This window comes from Pempheris klunzingeri, chromosome 14 (assembly GCF_042242105.1).
Source record: "Pempheris klunzingeri isolate RE-2024b chromosome 14, fPemKlu1.hap1, whole genome shotgun sequence".
Taxonomy (NCBI): Eukaryota; Metazoa; Chordata; class Actinopteri; order Acropomatiformes; family Pempheridae; genus Pempheris; species Pempheris klunzingeri.
In genome coordinates, this window is record NC_092025.1 from 19,155,749 (window position 1) to 19,170,750 (window position 15,002).

The following is a 15,002-nucleotide window of genomic DNA, read 5'->3' on the forward strand; positions in this document are numbered from 1 at the left end:
GAAAATGGACCGACTCACGCTTTGAGGGGATGAAAGATCATTTTTCTCCTTAACCCTTTCTGCTCCGAGATCTGCGAACAATCGAGGTACGGTAACCTTTCTGCTAATGCTGGTGGCAGGAGGGTGCGTTTAGATTAACGATGTGGCTCAGATGGAAGCTGTCAAATCGGATATCTGCGCACTCCCTCCCTCCCTCCCCCCCTCCTCTCTCTCTCTCTCTTTCTTTAAGATTTGAACGCTAAACCCCCTTTTTCTGTCGGGCCAAAACGAGCCTCAATTGAGCCGCTTGTGTTGTAGTTAAAGGGCGAAGTGACACAGAGAGCAGGAGGTTTTGTTGTCTGCATGTAAAGATGCAGAATCCATGTGCATTTTTTTTTTTTTTTTTTTTGTGAATGAGTATTACTACAGACAGCGAGGTGTATGTGATAGTAAAGAACACACCTCCTTACATCCAGTGTCCTCTGCAGAAACCTCAGCAGCAGCAGCATCACCAGCAGCAGTCTGTCCCCCTTTTGCCTGCAAGTACTTACAGCCTCATCTTAGTTTGCTTACAATTAAAGAGCCAGGATTTTAACTAACCAGTTGCTAGCTGATTGTGTGTGTGATACCAGGATTGAAGGAGAAAGTAGTGCTTTCCTCCACACGAGGGAGGTCAGGGATCAGGGTCAGCTGCAGACCAGCATCTGGCCCAAAGGCACTTTAGCACCACTCACATAAGGCTTATGCTTGCTCTCAGGGTCTTTAACGTAGGCCTTTTGGAAGGATCGTCTCCATAGTCATTACCCCAACTTACATCATATTAATACAGCAGTTGTATTCATAACTAGGGTGGTTTATCCAAAATCTAAAACATGTGTTCTTGGCCAAGTGAAAACAAGGCCATTTGAAGTCTTTGACCTCTGACCTCTTTGTTATTTTTATTTATAGCCTGTGAGTGAACGAACCAGCAGCCATAATGAACCAGCAGCCGTACCCAGGCTCAGGAAAGCCGGCACAACACAACAAACTGAGCGCCAACTTAGATTCAACATACAGGCAAGAATTGGGACATCGTGACAGAACAAAACAATTAGATTCAAAATAGTTTTGACTGACGCCAAAACCTACAACGAGTGGCCAATTACAAAACCCCACTCAGAAAAGAACCTTTTACTGACAAGCGCTGGTTGTCGGGAAAATGTAAAGTTGGTTTTTCGGTCACAATTTAACAGGTGATGTGAGTGTCTGGAGTTTGATTTTAAAGTTTAGCGTAGATCTAAGTTCAGAGTTTAGCAGGTTCTTAGTAACCTAAGTAGGTATTTTTCAGCCATCCAAACAAAGGGGGCAGCAACGAGGGCACTGGTGCACCACAAAGAGGTGAAGAGGAAAGAAGAAGAACTTAAAAACATATTTGGACAAGGCTTACAAAGCTTTTTAAACCAGGAAATTTAAAGGATGGAGACTAGTTAGTGTGGAAAACACACGTCTGGGGAATGCTTGTGAAGTTTTTCTTTGAGAACTGTTTGGGATTTCACATGCAAGGCTTTTTGTTGGATATGAGGGTGTTATGTACTAAATGTATTCAGCTTTTCTTCTGTATTGACATATTCAGATTTTATTGCAGAATTGAAGATGTTTTGCAGTTCATGTGTCTTCAGTGCTAGTCCATTTGTTGGCATTGGCATTGTGCTACCCAGACGACAGCACTGACTCTTTATATTAACATATTAACACAGTTGCACCTTATTTCTGACCCCCAGCAGAAGATGATGCGCCAGGTGACAAACAGTGACTTCTGCATGAATAGCAGGCCGTCATGCCTAGCAGAGGACGGCCACCATCCTGCGTCCCACTTTGAACTTTGCACCTCCCAGTCCAACAAGTTCTACCCTCCTCCCCCTCCGTCCCTCCAGATGACGCTGGCTCCCATGGTCTTACCCACCCAGAGCCACAAGCCCATGGTGTGCCAGAGACAAGAAGTGCTTGCAGGTGACCTCCGCTCACCTGGAAAATTATCCAGCATTAAAAGCTCCGATCAAGCGGCGGATGACGGCAAGAAGAAGAATAAGGCTGTTGGGAAGACAGGCAGACGCGGGAGGCCTTTGGGAACCACCAAGCTAGCCGGATACAGAACCAGCACAGGGCGACCCCTTGGCACCACGAGAGCTGCTGGGTTCAAAACGAGCCCGGGAAGGCCTCTGGGTACAACCAGAGCGGCGGGGTACAAGGTCAGCCCGGGACGGCCTCCTGGCAGCATCAAGGGCCTCTCTCGCCTCAACAAACTGGCTTATGGTAGCACCTGCAGCGGAGCAGCTTTCCCCTACCCGCTACCACACAAGGAAATCCTCTGTGAACCTTCCTGCAAAGAGAAGACATCTAATGAGTAAAAGCTCTACTCCGTTTCTACTCACCCTCCATCAGTTGAATAAGAGACGCATGTGTACAGCTTTCCTGCCAGACGCTGGGGGTGATTGTAATCTTTCCCGGTGTGCTGTGAGGCTGAGAGGAGGAGATTTTCTATTATTCGTGTTGGTGTCATCTGTGTGCCTGCCACCTGATATTATACTGTCAGTTTTTCAGTGCTACTGCTGGAGATCTATAGTGTGTGGAAGGTTTCACTACATATTGCTGTATGTTTTCTTGGAAAAAAATAATAACAGGTGTTTTCTGAGCACGGGGCGTTTATGTTACCAACAACCGTAGTGGTAGGTCATGACAAGCTTTTTTTTCATTGTGCTTTATGTAGCAGTTTAACACCATTGAATCACCGGAAAAAGATTCATTTAAAAATATTTTAATACTGTAAATAAAGGAGTTTAGGAGGAAGATTGTTTGCCACAATTGTGTGAAATCTGCTTGGCTGCTTTACAACACAAACAAAGTTTTACTTTATATGTTCTTCGCACTACAGATTTAATTTTAATATTGGTTAATTTCGTCGGATATTTGCACTTGTTCTTGCTCTTTAAATAAACACGTGAAGCAAGAAAGGAGGAAAGAGAGGGACAAGCAGCTACGTTGTCTTTGCAACAGCAAGGTGTGTGTTTGCACCTTGTATGTGTCACCTTTGTAAAATGGGGGGCATCTCACTCTGGATTCAGACTCTTTGGGAAGATTCAGAGAAACAGTTGGGGGTCAAGTGCCTTTTTCAGTGGCACTTCAAAGATAGATTTAGAAATAATCCTCCAGCTAACAGCACCCCCAAAGTGAAAACCAGAATTAACACTAAAATGCAACATAGCTCCTGCTCATAATGTCTCACTGTTCACGCTCTAAATGTCACCTCGCAAAATGTCTATGTATTATTTGCATGCAAATGTCATCGAAGCAACTGAGTCATCTACCAGAATATTGTGAGAAATAACACTGTTATCCAAGTCTGAAGTTTTTTTTTTTTTTTAACTAAAAGCATAAAACTAAAAAAAATGCATCAACATTGCCAGCGGTTCAGTTCACCTTCTGCTTTTCTTATAACCTGCTAAAAAGGGTTAATGTGGATCGTGATTGCCTCATTTGTTCCATAATCACCACAGAAAAGTTGTGTGTGGGAAAATGTTTGGAAGAACAGAGTTTCTTTGTTCTGTAAACTTTGAGGTAGTTTATCTCGGCCACTAGAGTTCATAACTTCCTACTCACTGGTGGTCTCACTCTCATTTCTCCAGTTTGCCTGTTGCTGGATTAAAAACTTTTAATATTGACATATGAGTTCTGCTACAGATACCAAAATTATACATTTGACATTTTATTTTTTCTGCAAACCCACTCTTTTCTGTTTTATAAAATACCCCGAATGTCTCGAAAGCATTAATGTTTAATGCTTTGTCTCACCACAGAGCAGCTGAAGAACTCGCATGAATAAACTCCAGTCTTAAGCAATATTTTGATTTAAATCGAGAAATGTCTGAACAAAGAACATCTAGAGATCTAACCGAGCATTCAATTCCAACTTTTGACAGTTTTTTTATTCTCATTGCGCATACATTGTTTTTGTTTTGTTTATCAAATGAATACTTTAATTATTTCTTAGAAGATGACTTTGTGGTTAACTATCAAATCTGGCCAAAATTTCTTATTTTTGTTTGTCCAACTCCAAATCCAATGTTTAGGTCAGTGTAGGTCAGTGCTGTGACTGTATCAATACATATACGTACACAAACACACACATATAGAGAGAGAGAGAGTACAGTGGTTTACTTTAAGCGGGAAACCTTGTAACATTTTTTTTGTCACATTGGAGGAAAAGTCTGTCACCCAAAGAATTACTACTTATTTTATGTTATCCATTAAAGCCACATTATTTGGCGTAAACAAGGATGCAAACTTAGCTAACAAGCAAAATTCAAGTACAAATATATATTTTTCTGTAACACAAATGTGTTGCTGAATGCACTGACTATGATTGATACAGCAGTTTGCATTGTAACTGCATAAAAGAACACTTTTATTTTTTGTGATATTTGTGTGACAGACATTTACCCAACAAAAGACTTGTATATCTTACTGACGTTCTTGCTCAGCGCACAGAAAATTACTTAAGAGACTTGCTGTACTTTACATTTTAATGGTCATCACTGAGAAAGGCTGTCTGCCACCGCTCGCCTCGGTGTTTCAACACTGAGCGTCCCTGTGATGCTTGGTGGGAAATCTGCAGACAGGTGGCGCTGTTCCTCCATAGCAAACCACCAGAAACTGAAGGAAGCAGAGAAAAATCCCTCTCTATAACATCCACCACCTTAAATAAATCTGAAGAGAAAGGAACAACTAATGGTCACATATTTGTAGAGCCGTATGGAGCATTTACAGCCACCGACACAGGCCGGACAGATCACCTCACTCATGGTCTCATTCATTTACAACAACCACACTAAGATGTAAGAATTCAAGAATCATGAATTGATGTTTTGATTTCTACATCGTAAAGTAATGGTTCGGCTCATCAGTCTGTCAGGTTTTGAGTTTTTTGTGTTGCTATTTATTGTGTTGTTTGGGGTTCATCGCCATAGAGCCCTGTTGGACGCTTGAATTGACTGTTGGAGCGGCTGGTGTTCTCATGAAATGCTGATGTCAAATAGTGCAAACAGGCTTAAGACTGAAGTCAAAGATGCAGTAGTTTCATTAGTTTAACATTTGTGATTACTCAACTTGCTTAATGCACCATAAATACAGTAGATCGCATACAGTAAGATATGATTTTTATACAAAAATAACTATTTCACTGCTTGTATTTAAGTTTTTGGTATTTGAAATTTGAATCTCGCAACTTGCCCAAAACATTCAGGTTTTGGTTTTATTCATATACGAATCCTTAGAGTGAAGAAGCTTGCTTCTTGCTCTCTCATGGCAAAAGTTAAAAGTGTTAAATTTGGTGCAATAATCTGTTGTATGTATTGTACTGTGAAAACTTTGATACTATCACTTTTTATTATGGTTGTATTTTTATACTTGTGTACAAGGCCCTCTGTCGCTTGTTTTGTTGATGTGTATGGTGTTAACAGAGGTCACTGAAATGTCACATGCAAACATCCTCCTCATCCTCCTTTACCAAAGAATATGATGTTTTTCGAACTGTAAGCATTTATGCTATTTGGTTTTATTACTATTACTATTCCAAAATCTCACAAACTAATCTTAGCACGAAAGTTACTGTGTAAAATGTAAATGAAAAAGCACCTGGAGACCACTATCCCATAAAAGATAGTATGATTGTTTGGATTAGTGAAAAACCTTGAAACGGTCGCATCTGAAAGCGATTAAAATGTCAGTTTCTTGAATGCTTTGTAAATTGCTACATCGACGACGTGAACTTAGTTCTTTACATGTCACCCTATTTATATCATCTGTTATTCTACTTTGAAAGCAGTGCTCTTTTTATATATAATTCTTCTGTAGCCACGTTTGATATTTGATATTTATTTTTTGTGTTGAGTTTATGGTTGACACGATGCCTGGCTGTCTCACACTCTGACGTTTGTGTTTCTTTAAGCTTCAAGTGCATGTGGTGAGGTGGAGCCTGATGGGGAAAACGTGCTGGCTTTTTAACAGGTGACATTTTGACAGCAGGAAATGTTAGAGATGTCTCAAGAGTTTGACGCGGCTCAGGTTTAGGTAGGAATATAAACGGGACTTCTCCATATGAGCATCAAAACAATTTTGTGTTGGATTAACTCAGATATTTTGCTTTCTGCACTAAAAGACCTTGAAATGATAACAGCGTAGTGACTGGTGTGTTTGCCGGCATGTTAGGTGTAACCTCAGAGCACCCTGAAGGCCCGTCTGTATCAGTTTCACTGTGTGGCTTTGAGTTCACATCTAAAATACTTTGTTAGATGTATCAACAAAGTGGAACAAGTTATGTCTCTAAAGAATAATTTCTCTCCAGAATTTTGTTGACTTGATGGAAGGCGCTGACACATGGTATAAGGGATGAACAATGATTATAGAAGGATTTCCGGAAAGAGACTCAATAGCCCAGTTAATTTATTGACATTCCTGTCATTTTAGCTGTAATATTTCAAGTTAAATCAGTGCTGACACAAGGCACAGGAATTATGTCATATTTCCTTCTTTCATTATTGCTTTCTAAGTGACTTTTGTTCTCTCACCATCTTCAATGTTAAATCATCACTCAGTCTGTAGATGATGATTTAAAAAAAATTACCTCACTTTTTTGAGAAGATGTGACGCGCAGTTATTCCTAAAGTGTGATTGGCGAAGCCTGTAAAGCTTTGTATTATTCCCATTTTATTCCTGCATGATTGTTGTGGAATGTTCAAAAGTTGTGTAATAAATCTGAAAGTAACACAATCTGCTGAAATATTGTCTCGAAACGTTTTCTTCTTGCAGATGAGCTGACATTTCACACACTTTTACTTTCACTGTTACCAAAATATCTTGAAAACTGACTGCAAATGCACTGCGAATAAAATAAAGAATAGAGAGCGTTTTGCCAGTGATGGTTCTTGAAAAGTATAGAGGTCGTCTGTTAAAATGATCAATGAAGTCAACTGTTTATTTATTTGTAAGATTTTCAATGTTAAAGTTTCATAGACGGTTCCTCAAAATTGTTACATGTAAAGACACTTCAAGGCAGTCTCTGATTTGCAAAATATTTTTGGTTATATTGCACCAGTTTTACCTAAATGTTTTGCAGCAGTAGCACAGTATGCAGCATTTACAATACTAAAACACAGACATTAGATTATACAAATTATGTTCATGAAAATATGATGCAACTAAAATAACCTCTTTAACACCTTCATCTTATATTCATTTTTTCGCCATTTTTTGCAGATGCTCAAAAAGTGAAATCCAGATAGATGTGTACATTTTTACAGACAGTTTCATCCATTTTGTACTTTTCAACATGAGTATTCACATTTATGTAATAACCAAATTCAATTTCAAATAGCACAAAAACTGATTTTACATTTTGCATATATATTATAATATATATTATCATAATATTTCCATGCACAGTAGCCTGACATAAACAAAATCAGACAGAATCATGACAGAATCAAATCAATCAATATAACAAAGAAACAAGCTGTGGTTTAATCCCTATCAGAAGTTCCCTGACTTGCTGTAATAGAATCAAAACAATGTAAAATCCAAGAAACAAACATCACGATCTCACCGACTATGTTTGATCTCTGCAGTGCTGAAACACCTCAACATAAACTGTACAGCACCACAGATGAATCACTCTTTAAACTCCAGTCTACTGGAACTCAAACACAAATTTGTTTCTCTTCATAATTTTTCTTTGCCTGTCTTTCAAAGACAAATGTCTCTCTGGCAGTCCCGGTGTAATTTCATATAAACATTTCGGTAATTGAGCTCTGATTGTGGGCTTTACTTGAGGTGGTAAAATATCCACCTCAGTCACTGCCACTACGATCTTCATCCACTCTTCACTCAGAACAGCCTGCAGTTTATCACTGGCTTCTGACACAGCTGCTGTCACATGCTCAAAATAATGCAGAGGACAGATATCAATGTTGGGTGAGTCTTTAGAACTGTCCAAACATGAAAGCGCGGGGTAGCTGTTTAGGAAATGGAGGTGATCGTCTGTGTATGAGAGCTTCTCCAGCTCGGTGTCTTTCCTCCGCAGCTCAGTGATCTCCTTCTGCAGCTCCTCTTCAAGCTCTGTAGCTCGACTCACTTCTCTCTTTTGCTTTGATCTGATCTGCTGCTTCACCTCAGAGCTTCTTTTCTCAATGAGACGGATCAATTCAGTGAAGATCTTCTCACTGTCCCTCACAGCTTCATCAGCAGAGACATTGACAGCCTCCACCCTCCGCTGAAGCTCTTTGACACCTTTTTCTCGGTCTTGGACCCTCTGTTGGATTTTCTGCCGACTCAGCCCGAGCTCTGTCTGCCTCTCAGCCCTTTCTGCTGCAGCAGAGACTGTGTCGTGGTGTTTATGGTCATCCATGGAGCAGAGATAGCAGATGCACTGCTGATCGGTGCGGCAGAAAATCTTCATCACCTCGTCATGGCGAGAGCAGATGTTCTCCTGAAGCATTGGAGTAGCTTCAACCAGCTTGTGTTTCTTTAACGGAGCTACATTGTAGTGAGGCTGGAGGTGCTGCTCACAGTAAGAGGCCATACACGCTAGACAGGACTTGAAGGCTTTCAGCTTCATCCCGGTGCAGAAATCACAGGAAACGTCTTGTGGTCCTGCATAGGAGCGATCAGGTGAAGCAGCTTGAAGTCCTGCTTTCTTGAGTTCCTCCACTAACTCTGCTAATATGGTGTTTTTCACCAGCACAGGCCTTGGTGTGAAGCTCTGCCTGCACTGAGGGCAGCTGTGTGTTTCCTTCTCCTTCTCCTTATCCCAGCAGTCTTTAATACAGTTCATGCAGTAGCTGTGCCCACAGGGAATAGTCACCGGGTCCTTTAGAAGATCCAGACAGATTGAACAGCTCAGTTTTTCTCGATCCAGCTGAATAATCTGCTGCGCCATTTCTGCTCTAGTCGACAGTGAATGTCAGTAAATTTCACTTTCTGTTTCCAGATAAACGCTGTGCTCATTTCCTTGAGGTGTGTCCACACATCTGCTGTGCATTGGCTGTTCAGCTCTTGTACTTCATCACATGATGTTTCCACAGCTTTACACTGGCGGATCTGATAAAGGGGAGGGGACGGCAAATGTCTGATCTGACTTTGTTGGAGTGGGATGGGTTTAGCCAGTACATACAGCTTGGGAGGGGTTACAAAGTTGTGCTTCATTGCAGGAAGAGGAGTTGTTTGTGTGCTGCAGTGTGTCTTTAGCCCTCAGATATAGCCTAGTTTAGAATAAAGATGGAATACCTATTACTTCTAGGACATTTTACACAAAATTCAGCTCAAAGTTCTTCACAGCTTCTTTGTAGATATTTGTCTGTTTTGATTAGATGAGCAGCAGAGTTTATGCTAACGTTTTACCAGGGACACGTTGTTGCATCATAAAGTGGTTATTAAATCGTCTTCATCAAGCCCCCTTTGTGTTAGTTACCAAAATATGGAAAAACATTTTGTGAACAGAGGTTTCCTGTTAAAATAATTAAAAGTTAGTTATGTATTTATTTGTAAGGTTTTGAACATTGTCCTTTCATAGATGTTTCCTAAAAATTATATTCTTCTTGTTCTTCTTATTTTTCAAATTACTGTTTCAATGGAATGTTTTAAAACTACTCTCATCTATTTTTCTAACTCTTGTCAGTAAATAAAGTCTGGTAAAGACATGACAAAGATATTTGAAGTTATTATTCTACGTATAGAGAGCTTCACAGTCGTATAATTTCTGAAAATTCAACTGCAACATGAGGTATGTGTCTCCTTCTGGTCACTCCGGAAGTCAGCTTGTTGCCCGGAAGAAGAACTCAGAGGTGTAACATTTATTTTCTTCCGCCGCAGCTCGGAACATTTAACTCTCCCATGAGCTGAGCAGCATCTCCTCGCACATCAACATGTCATGATAACCGTTCATATTTGTTGTCAGCTAAATTTGAAAGAAATATGTTAAACAAATTTCGTATCTCGTATCTTTTATTGTTAATGTTGTATTATCATGATGTTATGAGGTTTTCGTCTGTGTCCGCACAAGGTAAGAGACTGACAGCAGCTAATTAGCTAAACAGTGCTAGCAAAGCACTGCTGTTATCACAGCTATCTAACTGGTTATCAGATTAACTTGTTATTAACATATATAATATAATGTTAAGAGCTAGCTGTTTCAATGTGTCCGTTACTGTAAATGAGTACAGATGTAACGTTACGCTGCAAATCAAATGTTTAGAAACACATTAGCGTTATATAGTTATATACTAAAGTTAGATACGATAGGTTGTGGGATTTTAGTTGAAAACCTAGTGATGCAATCACGGCACATGACATGAATTAAGCTACTAAATATTTATAAGGAAGGGTAATAAGTTAGTCAAGGAAATTTTATTGGGCTACAAAAACTCAACACTATAACCATCATGAAGGTAGGATGTATTAGACATTAGCTTTGGCTGGTTGTGCCTGTGTGCCTTATCAAGTGGCATCTGGATTATATCAAAAGGCCTTACAAAGGCCTTACATTATCAAAAGGGAAACAATAACAGCAATAACAGCAGTGACAGAAATGTCTTATGCACTGAGTTATCTATCTATCTATCTATTTATATGTTTTATATATAAAAAAAGGTCTATAATTTACTTTTTTCTAGAGAATGATGAGTCCCTGGAGCTCATACTGCCGGGGAATGCAGTGTCCGACTCAGAGAACAGCCCCAAGTTTGTGGAGTCAGAGGACCTGGAGACTCTGCCAAGGAGGCAGTTCAAGACTGCTGAGATCGCAGATGCTGTGATGGGGACTGAAACCCCCATTGACCCATCTGACATTGAGTCTCTCTTCCCCAAAAATGTGAAAGACTTCCAGTCAGGCTTCTCCCCGCCCTGTGATGAGAACAGTGCTCAGTGCGGTTCACATGGTCTGTCTGCTAAAGGAGCGTCACTGGAGGAGAAGAGCACCGAATCATCACAGCAGGTCATTCGTTAGAAACACTATAGCACAAATCGGACTTGTTGTAAATTGCAGCCTGGGGTAGGGTACGGTATGAACACCTGCTTCCAGGGAAACCTTGGTAAAAGACAAGCAGATAACAAACTGGACAGACTGATAAAAGAAAAATCATGAGATGATTGTGAATTGGCAAATATTTGGTAAATACATAGTCCAGTTATATGCAAGTGACTGAGATCAGTTGCTGTAATTGTGAGTTCAAGGGGCCTTTAGGCTTTTCATTTTGGGTTAAAAGGTGATTTCAGGATAGGAAAAGCATGTGTCTCCACTCTGCAATATTAATTGTATAAATGAAATATCATTGCTGTTTTTGTTTTCATGATTTTTACTTCTTTATATTTTTTTAATTCTTCGTTCTAAACCTCTCGACATCCTCTGATAATCACTTAAATCGGTTAACCTGCCGCAAAAAGAAAAACTGTCAGAAGCTAAAATCATGCTAAATCGCTTGCTTTAAGCTCTGTCTGGGTTTAGAGCTGAAACAATTAATTGATCAGTTGATCGACGGAAAACAACATTGATTATTGACTGATCGATTAATCATTTAATTATTATTGTTATTGTGAAGCAAAAAAAGCATTTCAAACATTACAAACCTAACTACTAATGAATGAGTTGAAACAATAATTGGTACATTAATAAATAATGAACATATGTTAGTTGTGAACATAGATTTTTATATTTTGAAGTCTGATTTTCTAGAGGCACGGTTCAGCTAAGATCAGTTAAAATAAATGCTAGTAGCAGCAGAGCAGAACTTGACTTCTCTTTGGATGTTTACTTCCAGGTCACTCTTGACATCGTGCATGCAGACATGACGCCAACAGAGGAGCAGAACGCCACAGAGACCGCCAAGACTTACAAGGTGAACTGTGATAAGAGGAACATCACAGGAATGGACAGTTTCTCTGTGCAGGTCCTCAACGCTTCACAGGTATTCATCCCGTCAGACTCAGTCGGTTAATATCTTAATGCTATTTCCTGAATTTCTTTCATTTATGTCCACTGTTGTGTGTTATGTGTTGTGCTTAACACATTTCTTACATTTTCCTAATCATCAAAATATCCAGTTGTACATTGCATCCAAACCCAAGTAAAAATAGACCTGGTGTAACAAAAAGCACAGTGTGCCACTGACGGCCACCTCCTATCAGTGTTTGTACAATGAGCACTGCTCTTTACTGCCTTAGCTTTTAGTGTTCAGTTTGGTTCTTATGATAAACACTATCACCTGTAAATTATTCAAAGTAGAGGCTTCATTTGAATTACATGCTGTTTTTACATTTAGTATAAACACATATTATTAACTACGGATCCCCTGAAGGGTCACGTTGGGATTTTTGGCCAGAGCCCATCACAACTGAGGGTGCACTCACCTGCATCGTGGTCAATTTAGTGTAATACTTAATAGATAATACTGTATCATATCAGCAGAATTTTAAGCCTAGGCCACTGATTTGATGTGACTGTGCTGATAATCCCCACAGAGGATCTTCAGTCTGTTTTTAATTCCTCTAATAAACTTGCAGAGGAGATGTATCATCCCTCAGTCTGTGTGCTTCCTCATTCCTCTCAGGACCTGATGGAGTTCCTGAATGCTAACAGCACAGAGTGCTCTGTGGTGCTCTTCTTCACCGCCTGGTGCCAGTTCTCAGCCAACCTGGCGCCTCACTTCAACGCCCTGCCCCGGGTCTTTCCCAGCATGCACTTCCTGGCACTGGATGCCTCGCAGCACAGCAGGTGAATGGTCATGTTTTCTGGTATAAATATGTATCATCCCTGCCTGTGTGAAAGCCGACATTAAAGTGGGATTAAGGGATTTCTGATTTTTACTACCCTTTGTGGCCTGTGGCTCGGATAACATCAGCATGCAACTAATAAACTAGCTAATTAGATTAGGGATCCATCAACAAGGTCCTCCAGTGTTAAGTTGAAAGTATGCATGTGTGCATGTGAGGAAAAACAACGATACTTAAAACAACCTTATTCTAATCAGAAACTTTTTGTACCCTTAGATTAGTCGTTTCCAACCTTCTTGCTTGTGAGCCCCTGAAATGAAGCAATGTTTGCCCTCATGTATGCAAATGCATGTGAAAAACATTAGAGACACTCTTGAGTATAATGTAGAACAACATCATCACTACGAACCAGCCTCAAAACAAAGCCTGAAAGAGTCTCAGCCAAAAATGAGCATGATTTGTATATCGGGCCACATCAGCAAGTCTCTAACTGAATCGTCATTTCTCTTTTCCTTGTCTCGTCTGTCTCCATATTTCACCAGCCTCTCCACGAGGTTTGGGACCGTGGCAGTGCCCAACATCCTTCTGTTCCAGGGGGCTAAACCCATGGCTCGCTTCAACCACACCGACAGAACGCTGGAGATGCTCACCTCCTTCATTGCTAACCAGACAGGTACAAATCAAGCAGAAACAGTCTGAAATGATCATATAGTTTCACCAGCAGCGTTGTGCAGGTTCACACTTAACAAGATCTTGGTCAAGGTTCAGTTCACAAGGGTTACACTAACACTTAAATACACTAGTTCACTTTAATTTCCTCCTTTTTTTTCTTGCTTAAGGCTGCAGATCTTCCATAATGTAATCAACTACAAATCTGTCTGATTGTTGGGAAATTAAGTTAACTGGTCCTTTACAAAATGCTGATAGTTTGACTTGGGTGGAGGAACTCTGCGGCTGTTCACACCCTTTGTTACTGATTTCTTGTTGTGGCAGATTTTTCCCAAGACTGTTCATATGCCTCAACTAAAATTTGTTGCGTTTGCTCAGAGGGTTTTTTTTCAGACCTGGTGGGCACAATTTACATCAAAATATAAAATTGTGTTTCCATTCCATATGGACTGGCTTCAGGAGCAGCCTCTGTGCTGCCACAGTGAATCAGCGACACCAGCGTGCCGTAAAAAACAGATCACTTCAGCTCAAACCTTCACATGAACGCGCTCTTTTAGCACGTTCATGCACAACACTGAATACCACGTCTCCATTTAATTTTTTATGTTTGCCGACATTGACTTAAGCGATACCACCATTTCACTGCAACATCTGAATATCTGACCCCTGAGGCTTTAAAATCTCCCCCATCTTTTTTTATATTCCCCCTATGTTTATTGTTTCTATTTTTACACTTCCTCTGTCTAAACTGTACGTATTTTTTCTTATATCTCCTCCTGTCTGCTGTGACGTTGTAAATTTCCCTGTCATGACTAATAAAGGAATATCTGAACTGATCTGATCTTAGGTTTCAGTGGATTCCAACACTGCTCACCAGGCCTAATGTGCTCTCTGATAAACTGTTTATGTGTCTCAGGGTTTGAAGTCAGCCCGGACAGGAGCGTGATGGATGCGGACCGTCTGGGCCCCCTCCCCAGCGTCCCAGTGAGGAGCATCGACTGGCTGCTGGTCTTCTCCGTCCTCTTCATCACGGGCTTCACCACGTACGCCATCCTTCGCACTGACAGCATCCGATGGCTCATACCGGGACAGGAGCACGAGCATCAGGACTGAAAAATGGCACACAGGCTGAAAGTCATTGGATGTAAACAATTATTTCATTTCGTTTGTTGATGGAATTAACAATTGATAATTTGCTTCAAGTGTTTGATGAACTGAATAAATTAATGTGAGCTGTGGTGATTTATAATAAAGAAAGTAATGTTTTGTTGCTGTTAACATTTCAGGACTTTTGGCTATATAAGGCTAGAGGCGTGTGTTTCTTTTTCAGGTCTTTGTGTCAGATATCCCCTTGCAGCCATAATCCTGAGGTTCAAAGTACAAAACAGTAACTTAAAGGTTTCTGAAGTGAGGGAGGAGGCAGCTCGCATAAAGCACAAGCTGCAGCGGAGTGTTTACCCACCTTTTTAAACCTACATGAATGGTGCACTTCAAACAAGTCATTTCATATAAACACATAATCAGAGGTTGTCTTCGGTATGATATATGCAGTAATATGC

At 40.4% G+C, this 15,002-nt stretch overlaps 3 protein-coding genes across 3 annotated transcripts; 2 read left to right on the forward strand and 1 right to left on the reverse strand.

The window, feature by feature from the left end:
• Positions 1 to 38: 38 nt before the first annotated feature.
• Positions 39 to 2,366, forward strand: c14h5orf24 (chromosome 14 C5orf24 homolog). Its single transcript, XM_070844232.1, has 2 exons — positions 39 to 86; positions 1,743 to 2,366. Exon 2 carries the CDS (start codon positions 1,746 to 1,748, stop codon positions 2,364 to 2,366), a length of 621 nt encoding a protein of 206 aa, XP_070700333.1. The 5' UTR covers positions 39 to 86; positions 1,743 to 1,745.
• A 4,620-nt stretch (positions 2,367 to 6,986) lies between these two features.
• On the reverse strand, positions 6,987 to 8,948 carry LOC139212870 (E3 ubiquitin/ISG15 ligase TRIM25-like). Its single transcript, XM_070843429.1, has one exon. The coding sequence runs from the start codon at positions 8,945 to 8,947 to the stop codon at positions 7,700 to 7,702; it is 1,248 nt and encodes a 415-aa protein (XP_070699530.1). The 5' UTR covers position 8,948; the 3' UTR covers positions 6,987 to 7,699.
• Positions 8,949 to 9,884: 936 nt separating this feature from the next.
• Positions 9,885 to 14,709, forward strand: txndc15 (thioredoxin domain containing 15). Its single transcript, XM_070843720.1, has 6 exons — positions 9,885 to 10,069; positions 10,680 to 10,999; positions 11,823 to 11,969; positions 12,612 to 12,775; positions 13,317 to 13,447; positions 14,360 to 14,709. Exons 1-6 carry the CDS (start codon positions 9,982 to 9,984, stop codon positions 14,554 to 14,556), a joined length of 1,047 nt encoding a protein of 348 aa, XP_070699821.1. The 5' UTR covers positions 9,885 to 9,981; the 3' UTR covers positions 14,557 to 14,709.
• Positions 14,710 to 15,002: the final 293 nt, after the last annotated feature.